The sequence below is a fragment of the Silurus aristotelis genome, assembly GCF_946808225.1.
Source record: "Silurus aristotelis genome assembly, chromosome: 23".
Lineage (NCBI taxonomy): Eukaryota > Metazoa > Chordata > Actinopteri > Siluriformes > Siluridae > Silurus > Silurus aristotelis.
Genome location: NC_139596.1, coordinates 14283791 through 14302691, shown reverse-complemented (window position 1 = coordinate 14302691; position 18901 = coordinate 14283791). Strand labels below are relative to the sequence as shown.

The 18901-nt window shown below is 36.2% G+C and overlaps 1 protein-coding gene across 4 annotated transcripts; it reads left to right on the top strand.

Annotated features, from left to right (window-relative positions):
- Positions 1 to 516: 516 nt before the first annotated feature.
- On the top strand, positions 517 to 18801 carry ptgs1 (prostaglandin-endoperoxide synthase 1). 4 transcript variants are annotated; one of them, XR_014531215.1, is made up of 12 exons: positions 517 to 885; positions 967 to 1062; positions 4784 to 4900; positions 7246 to 7386; positions 10597 to 10740; positions 10856 to 11037; positions 11154 to 11237; positions 11742 to 11988; positions 13318 to 13604; positions 15410 to 15557; positions 16791 to 17941; positions 18052 to 18801. XR_014531215.1 is itself a non-coding variant. In XM_083527624.1 (11 exons), the coding sequence occupies exons 1-11, from the start codon at positions 879 to 881 to the stop codon at positions 17141 to 17143; spliced, it is 1806 nt and encodes a 601-aa protein (XP_083383750.1). In that variant the 5' UTR covers positions 768 to 878; the 3' UTR covers positions 17144 to 18801. The 4 variants fall into 4 exon arrangements, 1 of the variants encoding a protein (XP_083383750.1); XR_014531216.1 differs by having other exon boundaries at positions 522 to 885; positions 16791 to 17876; positions 17972 to 18801; XR_014531217.1 differs by having other exon boundaries at positions 525 to 885; positions 16791 to 17876; positions 17990 to 18801.
- Positions 18802 to 18901: the final 100 nt, after the last annotated feature.

Below are 18901 nucleotides of genomic sequence, written 5' to 3'. Positions count from 1 at the left end.
TACCATTTTATTATGAGAAAGCTGGTGGATTTGTTTCAGGAAACTCAAAAAAGTCAAGCAGACAAAAAGGTGTTCGCTTAAATTTTTTTTATATTAAAAAATGACATCATTGTTCATAGTTTCAGAGGAGAGTTTTATAGGCATTTATATAATTTTGTGGCATATACATAAAATAGTGTTACAGGAAAAGAAAATGGGTTGCATAGTGAAATCACTGTACTGGTTGGGTCTCTGGAATAGAAGGACAGCACTATAAATAAGTGATAAATGAGCTTTTATTAACTTGAATATGAAAGGTATAAATCCAGTTATAAATTCCAATAGGAATATAAATCTTGCTTTAATCGACGGAAAATGTGTTTGCTCAAAAATTATAATGCAACAATTAGATATATGAAATGTTTACTAGGTCATTATGCATCAATGACATAAACAAAACCTCGGTGCAAGAAATAGCAAAAATCGGTCGCATGGTGGCGCTAAAAATGCTCTAATTTCGAGGCTGCTCTGTAACCCGACACTTATATTTCGAGCTTTATTTGCAGTGTGTGGATGCGGTTTAAATATGAATGTATTGCATGCGCAATGAGCTTCTCAGCTTGGGGAGGAGGTAAAAGTTTATCTTTGCTCTTGAAGAAGGTTGGGTATTTGCCAGCTGTTTTTTTTTTTTCTTCTGCAAACCGCCTTTACTCAGCTCGGTTAAGCATCTCCGATCTCATAGTCAGCAGAAGTGCAAGGGAAAGAAAGTGCAGGGCTGAGAACAAACGCATGCGTATTTACGCACAGAATACCGCACTTGGCTTGGCCATCCGTTCCACTACGCTGCTTATGAGAGAAACTTCAGCTGTCGGAATCGCTCTTTTTACTATTCCTCTACAATGAAAAGTAAGTGTTGAGAAGTTCTTTGTGTGGTTGTTCTGTAAATGTATATAACAACCCCCTTTGTGCTTCCTCTTTCTTCTTCAGCATTAAGCAGTTTTCTCCTCGTGTGGTTGTGCACTCTGGTGCAGGAATGGACATTATCCAGCGGTGAAGAAGAAAACTCTTCTCCAGCAAATAGTAGTAAGTGTCCAAGTGGTAATACATATAAGTGTCCTGTTTATAGCTGCGTGGAAAACAAAATATCATGCAAGAATAGAAAGAATAAAAAAATGGTAATGCCTCCAAGTCTCATGTATTATTGCGACATGGAGAACATGCTTGTATCAGTGTAACTTGCATCTTTTTTTTGAAAGAATATTTCACTTTAGACACAATGGGGGCAAAAAACAAACAGGAAAATTCCCAGCTCTGGGAAAACACTTACACAACAGGATTACAGGTTGTTTATTAAAACCCTGGAGACAGTTAATAATTAATGATAGGTTTGTGTGATCTTGTGCTTATAAACTTTGTTGTCTTAAATTAAACTCCTTTTTTAACCCTCTGTCGGTATGCATGAGAAAGAGCATGCCTGGTCTTGAGTGAGCCGGCTGAGATCATCAGTGTCTGACAAGTCTACTTTCTCACTACTATATCAAGTCACCCAGTAAACCCCCTAAAGGGTTGTAGAAAGCCAATAAATAAAAAAACGTTCATTAATGTATTCTTTGTGTGGTTAATGGTACATGGAAATATATTTTTTTACTTAAAGCTTGCAATTGTGTAACAGGCCTTATCAAACTTTCTATCAGCTGATGTTAGGCAGCTGCAATTCATTGGTGGTGGGCTGGGGGTGGTGGTGATGATGGTCGGTGTTTGGGGGTGGGCTGGGGGTCCTGGATTTCCATTCCTTTTTTTCCTGGCTACTTGCGAGTAATTTACAGCTGTTAATGTGTAATGGCTGTGAATGTGTAATAAAGCTGCATGAAGTAATCTTTTAGAGTTCCTGTCAGAAGGGCATATGGTAGTGTGGATTATGCTGTATATCACATAGCAGAAAACATTCCTGAAAGTAGATAAGCTACACTAAAATTGCCCTGGGCATGAATGTATTTGTGAATTTGTATGCATTTTGCATAATGGGACTCACATCTCATCCGCTACTATTTTCTCATTCTGCCCAGTGTTCCTTGGAAAGGCTCGGGGTTCATATCACCCATAACCAGAATGGAATACTTGCTAAAATTGAATGAATTAAATTTTTTTCGGATGGCTAACGGTACTTCATTTGAAACCATTTCTGAATTAAAAACCACTTAGTTGAACAGTTCTAGATTAAATCTTAAAGCGGTTTTGAGACAAACAAAAGAGATCTCTGAACACACACACACACACACACACACACACACACACACACACACACACACACACACACATATATATATATATATATATATATATATATATATATATATATATATATATATATATATATATATATATATATATATATATATATATATATATATACCATTAGTAGGACTTTGGTGGTCCGGTATTGTCTTGTAAAAAAAATACAATTGTATTGTAACTTTAGCACTCAATCTTATCAATCTTACACAAAGAGTGTACTACCAGAAGGAGGTAACAAAGCAGCTGTAGATTTGCTGTCATACTGATGCATATTGTCAAATTTGCCACTTAATTCATTCACTGTGCCATGTGACTTCAGCGCAGAAGTTAGCAGCACTTATCACAAAACACATGTCTAGAGTTGAGTTCCTGTGAAAATTTTCGCTTGAATTGATCGTGGGAACTATTTCTAAGACAAACTACTTGGACAAACTGTAGAGTCTGGTTATCTCTCATGTGATACATAAAACCACAATTAATTTAGAGGTTATGTTATTTTAGGATTATGCCAATCATTAAAACAGAGAGAGGAAGTTATATAACAATGGCAAGAGATTAAATTGTTTGAGTCATATATCTTTATTAGGGTCAGTTTTGTTTATGTTACATTTTTTAACATGTTAATGTTGAAATAAGCGGACCAACCAAGTGTGTTTGGACAGCGGTAACGTCCTCGAGGCCTGCTGCTTTACCGAGTAGATGAACAAATGCAATATGTTCTTCATGAGAATTCAAAATTCATGTTTCGCAAAAAACAATAAAGTAAAAAAAAAAAGGACATATATCACAAAAAGCAATTGTTTCAAGAACTTTTGTTTTATACATAAAATTCATGAATATACAGTATATATATATACAGTGAGAAAAATAAGTATTTGAACACCCTGCTATTTTGCAAGTTCTCCCACTTAGAAATCATGGAGGGGTCTGAAATTGTCATCGTAGGTGCATGTCCACTGTGAGAGACATAATCTAAAAAATAAATCCAGAAATCACAATATATGATTTTTAAACTATTTATTTGTATGATACAGCTGCAAATAAGTATTTGAACACCTGAGAAAGTCAATGTTAATATTTGGTACAGTAGCATTTGTTTGAGGTCAAACGTTTCCTGTAGTTTTTCACCAGGTTTGCACACACTGCAGGAGGGATTTTGGCCCACTCCTCCACACAGATCTTCTCTAGATCAGTCAGGTTTCTGGCCTGTCACTGAGAAACACGGAGTTTGAGCTCCCTCCAAAGATTCTCTATTGGGTTTAGGTCTGGAGACTGGCTAGGCCACGCCAGAACCTTGATATGCTTCTTACAGAGCCACTCCTTGGTTATCCTGGCTGTGTGCTTCGGGTCATTGTCATGTTGGAAGACCCAGCCTCGACCCATCTTCAATGCTCTAACTGAGGGAAGGAGGTTGTTCCCCAAAATCTCGCAATACATGGCCCCGGTCATCCTCTTCTTAATACAGTGCAGTTGCCCTGTCCCATGTGCAGAAAAACACCCCCAAAGCATGATGCTACCACCCCCATGCTTCACAGTAGGGATGGTGTTCTTGGGATGGTACTAATCATTCTTCTTCCTCCAAACACGTTTAGTGAAATTATGACCCAAAAGTTCTATTTTGGTCTCATCTGACCACATGACTTTCTCCCATGACTCCTCTGGATCATCCAAATGGTCATTGGCAACTTAAGACGTGCCTGGACATATGGTGGTTTAAGCAGGGGAACCTTCCGTGCCATGCATGATTTCAAACCATGACGTCTTAGTGTATTACCAACAGTAACCTTGGAAACGGTGGTCCCAGCTCTTTTCAGGTCATTGACCAGCTCCTCCCGTGTAGTTCTGGGTTGATTTCTCACCTTCCTTAGGATCATTGAGACCCCACGAGGTGAGATCTTGCATGGAGCCCCAGTCCGAGGGAGATTGACAGTCATGTTTAGCTTCTTCCATTTTCTAATGATTGCTCCAACAGTGGACCTTTTTTCACCAAGCTGCTTGGCAATTTCCCCGTAGCCCTTTCCAGCCTTGTGGAGGTGTACAATTTTGTCTCTAGTGTCTTTGGACAGCTCTTTGGTCTGGGCCATGTTAGTAGTTGGATTCTTACTGATTGTATGGGGTGGACAGGTGTTTTTATGCAGCTAACGACCTCAAACAGGTGCATCTAATTTGGGATAATAAATGTAGTGAAGGTGGACATTTTAAAGGCAGACTAACAGGTCTTTGAGGGTCAGAATTCTAGCTGATAGACAGGTGTTCAAATACTTATTTGCAGCTGTATCATACAAATAAATAGTTTAAAAATCATATATTGTGATTTCTGGATTTTTTTTTTTAGATTATGTCTCTCACAGTGGACATGTACCTACGATGACAATTTCAGACCCCTTCATGATTTCTAAGTGGGAGAACTTGCAAAATAGCAGAGTGTTCAAATACTTATTTTCCTCACTGTATATATATCCATATATATATATATGAGAATCCATATATATTTGTCTTTTGTTCACAGTGAATCCTTGTTGCTACTACCCATGTCAAAACCGGGGAATCTGTGTGCGATATGAACTAGACCAATACCAATGTGACTGCACCAGAACTGGGTACTATGGGAAAAATTGCACTACCCGTAAGTAAACCTTTATTTTATTTTCTACTGTTCCTGTTTTGATTTGTTTTAGTTCCTGTTTTTCGTTGGATTAACACATTTACATAAATATACACACATACATACATATGTTGTTATTTTATTATAAAAAAAAAGACTGAATAGTTACTGGATTAGGTCTAATTTCATAGAGTATATGATCAATATGCTTACATTTCAACATATATGGTAGCTTTAATATAACTTAACACTTTAAAACAAACATTATGCCCAAAACACATTGATTTGAGTCTTACTGTAGTGTCTGTAGCAAACAAAATTATGCACATGAACAACTAAAACATGTACACACCTTAAAAGCATAGTTGTTGGAGTTAGTGTTGCAGTGCTTAGTTTACCAGCAGTTAGTATCTAGCGGCTCATACCTCTGCATTGTATGTACTATTACATTCATTCTTCAGTGATTTATATTTTTTTATGATCAAAAGCTAAATAATGGATTCTTAACATTTTGGTACGAGTTGTAAATCCTCTAAAGACAGTGTTGGACAGCACACACAGACTAAGAATTTCAGATTAGTTGTGTAAGAGCTCTAGATAACAGCAGCTGTGTCTGTAGGTCAGAAAATGAGCTTGGCAACATTATCTCTTTGGGGCTAATGGAAATTCATGGAAATAGAGGGAATATTCTGTTGCCTGAGGAGAGATCTAGTTACAATAAACTAAAATGTAGTACAGGTTGTTCCCATGGATTTTATGTAACTGCTGGATTCAAATGGATGGGGGTGTGTTTTTGCTCAGACAGACATGATTATACTTACAGGGTAGGGAGGGTGTGATTTGTTGGGTTGAAAATAAACCATTTGATTAGATAAAAATATGCAATTCTATCTTTCTTAAAATATGCAATTATGTAACATTACCTCAGTAACTTATGTAGTTCTTTGTGTTTTATATAACATTACATTTGTGACTAAATGAAAAATTTCATTTTTGCACAAGACAAAAAAGACCGAGTGTTAGAACAAAACAGCAGTAATAGCAGTTGTGTGGTTTCTTCTTCAGACTTATTGAGTGTTCATACTTTCTATGGGGTTTCAGTAACAATACATTGCTTAGAACCAGAATCAAACAGCATGTAACTCCTACTGGACTTGGTATATGACCAAGAGTACACTGGCAGGATTAGAAATTCTAAAACTAGAGAGCAAAATCTATGGTAAATCAATGCATTGTACCTAAAACAAAAATAATCCCTATTATGTCCCACTATTGGCTGATTTGGTAATTAGACAGTTTAGTGAGTGAATAATCATTTGAGAGTTTATACAGTAAAATCATTAAAAATGCAATGCCTTTTAGGATTCTTACAGTAGCATCAATGATTCAATTAAACTTGTCTGTTGTTCAAGTCTGTTGAAGTTTAAACACAAGCGGAAATAGTAGTATAAGCTTTTTCATTATAATTTTAAAATCACTTGTAGTTTACACACATTTAATTTATACATTTTACCTCAACTTAAATTATAGCATTACAGAATTGTATTATTGTGTAGAGTAATCAGTCCAAAAGCCACATCATCAGCTACTATTTACATGTTTATGCTGTGGAAAAGCTGGACCCAGATTTCAGGTGTTCACATAAAATTTCTTACGTCTGAAAACACTTTCAAGCAAATTACAAATTGTACATATCAGTGGTTTAGATGTTATTTATAAAGTAATAGAGAGTGTGTTAGAGAAGTGAAGAAAAGAGTGCAGGCACGGTGGAGTGGGTGGAGAAGAGTGATAGCAAGAGTGATTTGTGATAGAAGAGTATCTGCAAGAGTGAAAGGGAAAGTTTATAGGACTGTGGTGAGACCTGCGATGTTGTATGGTTTAGAGACACTGGCATTAAGTAAAAGACAGGAGGTGAAGCTGGAGGTAGCAGAGCTGAAGATGTTGAGGTTTTCGTTGTTAGTGACGACGATGGACAGGATTAGAAATGAGTTTATTAGTGGGACGGCGCATGTAGGACGTTTTGGAGACAAGGTGAGGGAGGCGAGATTGAGATGGTTTGGACATGTGCATAGGAGGGACATGGGGTATATCGGTAGAAGAATGTTAAGGATGGAGCTACCAGGAAGGAGGAAAAGAGGAAGACCAAGGAGGAGGTTTATGGATGTGGTGAAGGAAAACATGCAGGTAGTTGGTGTGAAAGAGGCAGATATAGAGGACAGGCGGGTGTGGAGACGGATGAGCCGCCCTCTGGCGACCCCTAATGGGAGAAGCTAAAGAAGAAGAAGAAGTGGTTTAGATGTTATTTATCACACTACAGGCCTGTGTGTATCTCAAAATGATTTGTTTCTTTTTTCTTGTCCTTAAAGCTGAGCTCTTGTCCAGGGTCATTGAGCTCTTGAGGCCAAATCCTGATGTCATCCATTACATCCTGACCCATTTTTACTGGCTATGGAGCTTCATCAATAAAACCTTTTTGAGAGATTGGATCATGTATAAAGTCCTCACAGGTAGGTTGTTTAAAAACTTTTCACTGTTCTCTCTTTCCTTCCGGATGAAATAGTCAGTGCACCCATTTCGACAGAATACAACCACTAGTGGTACAGGATATTCTGATGTCATTATTATCTAATGTCATATCTAATCATATTTAATGTGAAATCCAGTTGATGAATGCTATTTAAACATTTTGTGGTCAGTACGTATTTATGTTGCAGTCGACAGATGCTTCACAGCTGATGAACATAAGTGCAACCTTCAATGCACTGTCCAAGATAAATATTTGCAAAAGTCAGCTTAGTCATATCCTTCCTCATTGCTGCATTTGTGAAGCTGGGAATCTGGTTTGCTCCATTTATTTATGTGGTTAAATCATAATCTGGGTCTCATACATAGAAACATGTCAGACTTCTGTAATGTTTTATTGTTCAGGGATGAAAATGACAAGCGATGAAAAAAACCCCACTTCGTTTCAAAATGTCTGCTTGCATCCTCACAGCATTTAACAGTGTCCTAATGATGTATTGTGCTTCCTTTATGTAACAGAAGAAAACTAAGAATAACATAAATGTATTAATATTTTAGGCTGATTTGAATTCTAATAATTTAGCATAGTTGGTGAGCTATATTAGTGTTGCTTGCTAATTCATTCATTTAAACATTTATTCAAGTTATTGATTCAAGATATAAGTGGAAGGGAGGTGGTACAGTTGCTCAATGGTTAAGGCATTGGCCTCTGGATCAGAAGGTCACAAGTTTAAGGCCCTTGACACTTTTGCTCTGGAAAAGCGTGTCTGCCAAATGCTATATAAGTTATGATGGCTGGACTTTTTCGACTGATGACGATTTCGATACGACAAAAGAAATATTATGATACATTAATAGCTGTCAGGATGTACATTACACATCTCCTGCCTTCTGAGATGCCTTACTCTGACCAGTGGTTGACAGAGTTCAGTTGTCTCAATGTTAGAGCATGTATCTTTTTCTGGGTTTTTTTGGTGTTTCAAAGCCCAATTTTAGATTTTTTTTAAAACTTTTTTTTGACATCATCAGACATTAAAATGGTGCGCATCCGGCTCAGTCATCCATTTGTAAACTGGTGCTCGTGGATGTGCCCGCTGCTACATACATATAACCTGTAAAGTTTTAATTATTTAGCAAATTGCAGCATACTACCCCACACTGATCAACATTCTTTAAGATTCCTGTGTAGGCAAGGCCATGTCTCGAAATTTTTTTTTGTGTATATATATTTATGTTTATATAATAGGTGTGTGTGTGTGTGTGTGTGTGTGTGTGTGTGTGTGTGTGTGTGTGTTTAGGTATCATTTACAGTTGTAAATTGTCTGAAAACATTTTACTAAGTTGCTAAAAAAAAAATGCCCTTAAAATCGTACCAAGGAAAGAGGAGGAGCTGAGATAACAGAAGTGTAAAAGAGCTGAGATAACTTAAGGGTGTTGATTTCTCACGATGCTGCTGCTTAGAGTTGTGCTCACAATCTAACACAATCTAACCATGAAACCGAACGCTAATACTGAGAAACGCAGATTCACCATTTTTAATAATCTGCATTAGGGTTCATGTATCGCTTCCGTATGCTCTGGCTATGATACAGAATGGTTTTAAAAAAAGAATAACTACATTAGACAGTATGTCAGTTTGCCAGAAGACAGACAACTTCACTTAGGAGATAAAGAACTGAACATCAACAAAGTAGGGGCCTATGTGTACATAAGGAAACAAGTATGCATGAAATGTTTACAATGTTTTCTCAGCTAGCTTGACTTCTCTCTTGACAGATCTGTTAAGAAAATCCCCACAGACAGAACATCCTGCTAATATTCACTCAGGCCAAGACTCGCTTTATCACTTCCTGTAATGCAATGTACAGGGTCTTTCAGCCCCCCGTTGTTATGGTTACTCGTGTAGTCCGCAGAAAGTCTTCAAATTCCTCACATCTCTCTGCTGCTGCCAAGGGTTGTTGGCATGTAAGCCTTCATATATTCACTCTCCACTAACCTTTCAGAGTTGTTCACCAGAGAGCTGTAATGTCAAATCAGTCCAGTGAGTCATATAGTCAAACAATGACTTAAAACCAGTCTGTGTGAACAGTCAAGTGTGAACGAAAATGTAAAAAAAGAAGTGTCAAATAAATTCAAATGATAATGGCATACACACAATGCGTTATATTGATACAGAGTTTTAGCAAAACCTAAAGGAAGAACTTTAACTTGTGTTCATGGCAGGCTCCAAAATATGCTCCAACCTTTCAAGGTCTATTAAACGAGAGCAATTTCAGCGGAAGAAAATGGTTTTGCAAAGGAACTGTAAACCCGACATAACATAAGCCACAGAGTGAGGTGTGACTTTGTAGACAGTATTGCAATAACTAATTGATAATAATCGGTAATGAAATTTGTTATCAATGAATGACGTTAAATAATTGGTGGGCTGCTCAAGTTAAGGGTTAGCGTGATGGTGAGTTAACACAGCAGTTTACAAAATGATGGAGGATTTGACAGGGTCAAACTGCAGCAGGTAAAAGTGTGCATCCGAATAAAGGCGAAACATCAGCACGGTAAGCAAAAATCCTGTAGAATCCTCGTCATGTGAAAATGGTATAGATTAATGACGTGCTATTGTATAAACTCTTTGTAACTTTGTAACATATCTGTTTTTAAAAGTGTTTAACTGCGTTTTTACTCTACATTTTAATGTTTGTTTTTTTAATGCTTTTTTATGATTTGTCATTTAATTATTATACAAAAAGGTGGTATTATGTTTTGTATAGATTTTTTAAGCCTGGTTGTCAGCCATCTGCAGTTATCATTAAAAACAATACAAATGTTGATTTACACAAATTGCTTCACCTTGTGTACTCAAATGCTTTTTTTGTTAGTTTTTCTTAACAGAAAGAAACAATCCAGTATGAGTCAATTTGTTAGAGGAGAAATCCTCTGCACTGCTCAACAAGCAGCTACTATAAGCTTTATAAAATGTCAGAATTAAACATAGTTAAAGTTAATAAGTATACTTTTATACATAAATACCCTGAATTAGAGTTTATATAGATATAATAAGCAAAACGTCTGAATAAAAAAAAGTTCAGATGTAAAACAACAACGGATTAATCGGAAAATAATTATTCAAGTAATCGATTTTCAAATTGATTGATAGTAGCAGCCGAAATTATAACCCTGTCTCCTGTGTCTCACAGTGCGATCCGACCTGATTCCCAGCCCTCCTACTTATAACTCAAAGTATGGCTACCTGAACTGGGAATCCTATTATAATAGCACTTATTACACCCGACTTCTACCTCCAGTGCCGCTGGACTGTCCAACACCTATGGGTACCAAAGGTAGGGTAGTCAGAAAGAATAAACGTCAATTAATAGCAGTTAAATGTATTTATAGAGTACACTACTAAAGTAATTTAATACTTTTAAAAACTGTTAATTTATTTTCTCTCTGCAGGAAAAAAGGAGCTTCCCGATCCCAAACATTTGGTAGAGAAATTCCTTGTGAGGCGGGAATTTAGGCCAGACCCCCAGGGTACAAATTTAATGTTTGGCTTTTTTGCTCAGCATTTCACTCACCAGTTCTTCAAAACCCACAATCGGATGGGGCTTGGTTTTACCAAAGGTCTAGGTCATGGGGTGAGTTCTTCCAGAAAGTAGAAAACAGTAAGAGTTAGTTAATTTGGATATAATTTTTATAGTCAAAAAGTCTATTGAAAATTAACATTGAAAATACTATTTTATTTTATAAATAGGTAGATGCTGGCCATGTCTATGGAGATAACCTTGAACGGCAGCTGAGTCTCAGACTTCACAAAGATGGGAAGCTAAAGTACCAGGTACCGCCACTGCTGTAAAATTGGCATGGTCTTACATCTTTTCTTTTTTGCTCTTATTTATTTCTTATCTCCTTATTTGCTTATCATCAACTTTTTGTTGATACAACCAAATCTTTTAGAGATTTTAATCAGGAGAATGTTTTTTTTTTCCATAGCTGTGCCACATGTTCAGCTAGTGATATCTGAAGATATGCTTATACTTTTTTCTAAGGCGTGGAGATTAATGTTGCATAAGTGTTTGAATGAATCATAAGATAAGAAGGATGAAGGAAGGTTTCTACACCCATGTAATGCTTTGCGTCCCCCTTTTCTTAGAAAAGGCTTATTTACCAGTTGGTAGGTCCGTATATTGTGTGTCTTGGAGATGAGCATGCAGAATACAGTAATTAGGTTTAAAAAGGAAGCCTGAAATTCTTGCACATTTTGCAGAAAAAGAAAAACCATCCATGGCACCATTTCATTGGTTTAGTTTAACTGCTGTTTTACAATGTCCTGTGTTGGCAGATGATAAATGGGGAGATGTACCCACCTACAGTGGCAGAAACCAACGTGAACATGCATTACCCTTCATCCGTTCCACCCGAAAATCAAATTGCTATTGGTCAGGAGGTGTTTGGCCTCTTGCCAGGATTGAGCATGTATGCCACCCTGTGGCTACGTGAACACAACCGTGTGTGTGACATCTTAAAGAAAGAGCATCCCACCTGGGGAGATGAGCAACTATTTCAGACCACCAGACTTATTATTATAGGTAAAGTTGTGCCACATTTTCCTTTTTTTGCAGAATTTATTGTTAAGTGCTAATAACATTTACATTGACAGCATTTAGCAGATGCCCTTATCAAGAGCGAGGTACAAAAGCTCTTTGAAGTCTCTATCAATAAATAAATCAACACTGGATCACTAGGTTGCAAACTTAGAATTCCAAGACCCTAAAACCATGTTGGGAGGAATTATAGAAACTAGAACAATTAAACTAGCATTTATTTTTCCAGTTTGTATATATATATATCCAATTTATATAACAAACTGGAAAAATAAATGCTAGTTTAATTGTTCCAGGAAGAGGTAGGGCTTCACCTGTCATTTGAAGATAGCCAGTGACTTGGTTGTTCAGACCTCTAGGGCAAGTTCATTCCAGCACCTCAGTGCTAGAACAGAAAAGAGTCTTGGTTTATACTTAAATTTTACCCTGAGAGATAGTGGTACAAGTTGAGAAAGATCTGCTAGAAGATCTGAGGGAGCATAGTGCATTGTGACTAGAACAAAAAACAAAGGACCATTTGGGAAGGAATCACACCCCCATAGTCAGTTTATGAAAATTTTTGTGAGGGAAGAGCAGGCCAGGACAGCTAATAACAAGGTTGCCATTGTTACCTTATTTTCACCAAAGTGCACTAGGAAAAAAAACACAATAACTGCAAAAACATGTTTAAGATGTCTGTACATAAAAAAATGTGTGTGCGTTATGGTGATTGTTGGTTCCCACACAAAGGCTGAAAGAAAAGGAAACTTTGCCTCAGGTTTTCCAGTCTTTATATGTTTAGGTCTAGTTTAAAGATTTTTGCACGTTTAAAGAAACATAGTTGTGCTGGAAATTTCATGACATTGGACAGTGGTAGCTCTGTGGTTAAGGTGCCGGCTACTGGTCGGAAGGCTGGGAGGTTAAGCCCTGGGATTGCCAAGCTGCCACTCTTGGGCCCTTGAGAAAAGCCCTCTGTGCTTCAGGGGCTTTTTTTTATCATGGCTGACCCTGTACTCTGACCCCAGGTTCTGAACAAGCTGGGATATGCAAAGAAAAGAATTTCACTGTCCTGTAATGTATATGTCACAAATAAAGGCTGTTTTTGATCATTGACTATGTTGTACAATTTTAAAATTTATTCTATGGCTAAGTCAGCAGTTTAATTTATTATTTTGTTTGGCTGAAAAACAGGAGCGAGATAGAAATATGGTGGTCTAGACCATATTGAGAAACCCCCTGATCAGAAAGCTCTACAAGAAAATACCCAGAGATACTTTCAGTACTTTTTTGTATCATTTTTCATAAAATGTTTTCTCAAATTTGCTTGCTTTCCAGGTGAAACGATCCGGATAGTGATTGAGGATTATGTTCAGCACCTAAGTGGCTACCAACTAAAGCTGAAGTTTGATCCAACCCTGCTCTTTAAGTCCCAGTTCCAGTACCAGAACCGCATTGCCGTTGAGTTTAATCATCTTTACCATTGGCATCCATTAATGCCCAACAGCTTCTTTATTGATGGAAGAGAGATTCCCTATTCTGAGTTCATGTTCAACACCTCCTTACTGACTCACTATGGAGTGGAGAAACTGGTTCAGGCTTTCTCATTTCAGCCAGCAGGACAGGTGAAATTTGCATCTCTTTTGACTTTTAGTAAAGATAAATCAATTTATGTTTATTTTCAATCAAGGAAGTTTGACAGAGTGGTTTTATTTACACTTTCAGTCAGGTTTTATGGTATTGGTTTAGACATTTTTTTTAATTTGACATAAGAATAGCCTGTAGATTTTGATTCGCATTGTGGTCTTTAAGAACATAATTGGTGCAATGTTGCGTAGTCTCAAAAAGGAAGTGTTGTATTTAGTCTTTTTGAAATGTGTTTATTTATGAAATAGACTGTGTGAAACCAAAGTGCTACGTGCTCTTTCCCAAAAACCGTTGCTTCAGCTGTTCATATTATTAACATGAATCTTCTTGTTTAGTGATGATGGGGAAAACAGGGTGCTCAGGAAATTATTGCTACATTTGAACAAACTTATGTATGGATGTTTCAACTTGTAAGACATAATATCATATATTTAATTGTAACGAATAGTATATTAACACATTAGTATTTATTCAATTGTAACAAAACTGTGAATGTGGTCCATCTGTAAATTAATATCTATAAACTCTTTTGGAAGTACACTATATGGACAAAAGTTTGTGGACACCTACCTTCATATGTGCTTTTTGAACACTACTTTGCTAAAAGACTTCCTATACAATTGTGTGTCTCTTACTTTGTGGTGACAGTTACCACATATGGCTAGAAATGTAAGGTGTCCTAGTACTTTTGTCTGTATAATGCATATTAAATTCTCTGTGTATGCACTTTCATTTTATATGTGACCCCAGGTTTTGGACAAGCTGGAATATGCAAAAAAAAAGATTTTCACTGTCCTGTATATATATAAAGTGCATGTATATATAGATTACAAACATTCCTTTATGCTGTAACTAAAAATTATTATTCTAATGCCCAGAGATGTCCTGATGTGAATGTCTGAATTGTTGAGACCAGGACTGAACCATTTTTACACACGTATTAGAGTAATAGCTATGAGAATGCAAACCCAATTTGGTGTATTCTTACAAATTCGATTACAGCAACTGCAACATTGGGCTAACAGTTATACGCAACTTAAAGTGTTGCATAATACAGCAAAAAGAAAAATAAAGGTTATTAAAAACCACAAAGTTTAGCCAAACTGATAATCATAGATTATATTCTGTGAAAACACTGAGGATTTTCAGCCTTATATACCCAAAAAAAAAAAAAAAAAAAAAAAAAACACCAACACATTAAAAAACACATGCTTCCTGTAGTTTAACACCCTCACACTCACAAAATATCTTGTCTGACTGTGATTCTTGGGAGGAACTTGAAAAGTATAGAGAAAAATGGAAAAGTATGTCAACACAGTTTTTGTACTAGAACAGACATACCCTTTAACTAACACAGCAGTTATGATCTAGTCACAGGCTCCATACCAAAATTTTATCTGGTGACAGCATACATTCTAGATTTTAATGAACATTTTAGTTTCAGGTTTGCTGGTGTACTTTATGAGCAGTCTGCAACAGGAAGTGGTGTCTTTTATCTTTTTTAATGTATATTTATTTATAGAATAGACTGTGTAAAGCTGAAGCTGAAACTTTTTGTCATCTTCTCCCCTAAAACTGTAGCTTCAGATTGTTCCTTAAAGCTAAACAGGATTTGTTGTGACACTTGTATAATGTGCTTTTAATTGGTAAGAGCCAATATTGGGTAAATGCAGTTTTTTATATTACAAACTTAGCCTGCTGACTTATCAGTTATATGCAAAGTAGATGCTTCTCATTTACAAGTGTTCTATGTGTGCTTTATTTATTTATTTATTTTTTTCAGATTGGAGGTGGTCATAATTTACCACAGATTGTGGCCAGAGTAGCTGAAGGAGTCATTAAAGAATCTCGGGAACTTCGGCTACAGCCATTCAATGAGTACCGCAAAAGATTTAACCTAAAGCCATACAAATCATTCTACGAATTTATAGGTATTTACATACACATATGTGCTTATATTTCATATCAATCATATATTATGACATGGTTCTACTTATATATGTACTTAAAAGAATTCATGATCCATATTTTGAACCGTGAGGACTTCTAGGATAAATATACAATTACTCTATCCAACTACATTATATTGACAAAAGTTTGTTGACACCTGACCATAACATTCGTATGTGCTTTTCGACCATACCACTCCACATTTATTCTCCATTTTCTGTTATAAAAAACCTCTACTCTTCTGGAAATATCTTCCACTAGATTTTGGAGTGTGCTTGGGGAGATTTGTGCTCATTCAGCCACAAGGATGTTAGAAAAGTCAGGTACTGATGTAGGGTCAGTAGGCCTGAGTTGCGGTCAGTCTTCCAATTCATTTCAAGGTCAGAGCTTTACAGCAGGCCACTTAAGAGCTTCCACTCTAACTCACATAAACCATATCTTCATCGAGCTGGCTTTGTGCACAGGGGCATTTTTGTGCTGGGACTGGTTTGTGTCTTTTAATTCAAGAAAAGAGGTAATGCTACCCTGTTAAAAGGCAACCTATACAATTGTATGCCTCCAAATCTATGGTAACAGTTCAGGGTAGAACCACATATGGCTGGTAATGTAAGTAAGTAAGTGGTAATTGTCCGTGTAGTGTATCTCTCTATCTGTATGTGTATGTGTCTGTCTATCTGTGTGTCTGACTTTTTTATGTTAAAGGGAGATAAATGGATGCCATTCACTTTATTTCTTTTAAATCCATTTTTCATGAAGCAAGAAAAAAGAGAATGGCGACATTTTCAAAAGAATATCCAAATAAGTTGCTGCGTAATAATGATGTGTGTAAATAAGCTATACTTTATAGTCTCTTTACAGTTTTGTAGTGATGTAAAAAACCCTCTCTGTAAGTAACTACTGAACATGGCAATACAGATTAAAATCTGTGGCAGCAGACCATTATTTTGCTACTCAGCAACTTTATTATAATATGGGCTTAAGGCGAATAATAATTACAATTAAAGCTTATGTATTAAAAGTTAGCATTTAAGCAACAGCAACAAAAAACTTTATTTAATTTATTTTCTTATAAAAATAGATAAATATTGGCCTATTCCACTTTGTTTAATTATAAATTGCAGATACATAGCTAAAATGCTTATCATATCACATCCTGCTAGTCTTGCAATCTTATGCTCGATTTGTGGCAAGTAAATTTTTTAAATCTTTTTTAGCTGATAAGAAGACCGCCCATGAGTTGGAAGAGCTCTATGGAGATGTAGATGCGATGGAGTTCTATGTGGGTTTGATGCTTGAGAAGACAAGGCCTGGCGCCATATTTGGACAGAGCATGGTAGAAATGGGGGCTCCATTTTCCCTAAAAGGTCTTTTGGGAAACCCTATATGTTCCCCCGAGTACTGGAAGCCCAGCACGTTTGGCGGTCAGACTGGCTTCAACATTGTCAACTCTGCAACTCTGCAAAGACTGGTTTGTCTCAATACTAAGTGGTGTCCATATGTATCCTTTCATGTACCACCACCAGGTTATCAGCAGGAGAAATCAGAAGACTCTCATGCTGAATTGTAGAAAGAATAGTGATGTAATAGTATTAGAGATGTGAGAATCAGGCTGTCTGGGATGCTGCGCCAATAAAATGTGTTTACACAGTCGGCTGACATAATACATTATTGTATTATATTATGTGACAATTATATTTAACTACTGGATGGATATTTCTATAAATCCTTCACTGGGATAAATATCTTGATATGAATATGATACATATTAAATGCATATTTTAAAAACTTTATTAAATCAGGATGTGTTTTATAAGTTTAATAGCCCCAGGGAACTTTAGAGTGACTTTTAATTGGGTTAATGTTAGTGAGACACAAATAAGTAATATGATTATTCTCAAAGTCATTGTTCCTGAATGACCTTGTGAATGAAATGAAACTACACATTTATAGAGTATGAGCACCCAAGTGAATAAAATTCATCTATTTAGCAAAAGAAAAAATATTACAATAATTTGTCTGTACTCCCTGGGACATTAATGATTTTTTCACTGCATAATTATACAAAGGAAAACAAGACAGTGCTAAATGTTTACAGGCACAATGTAATGACATTGTATTGTAATGACACATGGCCGTAAAAGAGCATGCTCTTGGGACCAACACTCTTAATGCTCTAGCACAGTACAATCATTGTCAGGTGCTAAAATTACATTATTCTTTTTCTTTCTTCAAAGTGGTTTTCTGATTGTGTCATACATTTAAATAGGTGTACTTCTGTTCATACTTGCAGCGATCCAGTAGTCTCATTTTCTTGTTCTTGGCTAGACGGAGGGAAACCCAATATGGCTGTCGCAATTCTTCCTCAGTGTTTGATTAATCGTGCGTATCTGTTCAGCAAAGTTAAAGAGAATAGTTATTTGAATTTTTGTTATGTCAAAAATGTTGTCAATTCGGTCTCTCCTGACCTAGCACCAGCAACAACATCTCCATTGGCCAGAATGACCTCTTGAGCTGTATCTACATGATTTTATTCATTGTGCTGCTGCCACATGATTAGCTGAATGGATAATTCAATGAATGAGAAGGTGTAGTGTATATATGTATTACAAGGCTTTTTTTTCTTGGTAAAGGTCTAGACTTTACGCAGTTGCAGTAGGCTTGAGAATATTTTGGTCTGAGAAAAGTAATAAAGCAATCAGTCTTGAACAGCTTTCACACAGGCATTATTCAAATATGAATTATGGCATTATTCATTATTCAATATGTTGACAAGGAGAGTTTTGGATCCATGCCTAGTATTGGCAAATGACATTAGTTAAATGTATTGTCATTAAAAATATTAGATTTGTATCAGTAATTTCTTTTACCTAATAAGTTGTGCCCAGTTATGCACTAAAGCACTGTGTCAATGTATTAAGAAGTTCGATATTGAAAGGTGTTTTTTTTTTTTGACATAGCATATGGTCTAATAATATTTAATAAGAAGTGATAATTTTGTCGAAACTCCTCAATTTTTAAACTGCTGCATTTGTGAATAAAAACAAGGATCTACTTTTGAAAATGGGAATTTGAAGAGGATGTAACATTATATTTTCGTTTGTTGTTTTCATTTTGTTTAGTTTTTTTTCAATTGCTCATTTAAAAAAAAAAAAAAGGCTTTTCCTGAAATAAATGGATAGATTAATGCGTTATGAAAAAAAAATAATAAAATCTTTCTTGAAGATATACAGACTTCTTTGTGAAAGTGATTTCCTGTGTGAAATGTTTACCTTTGAAGTTTCATTCACAAGCCTGTTTATATTGGCTAGCCAAAAAAATGCACAAA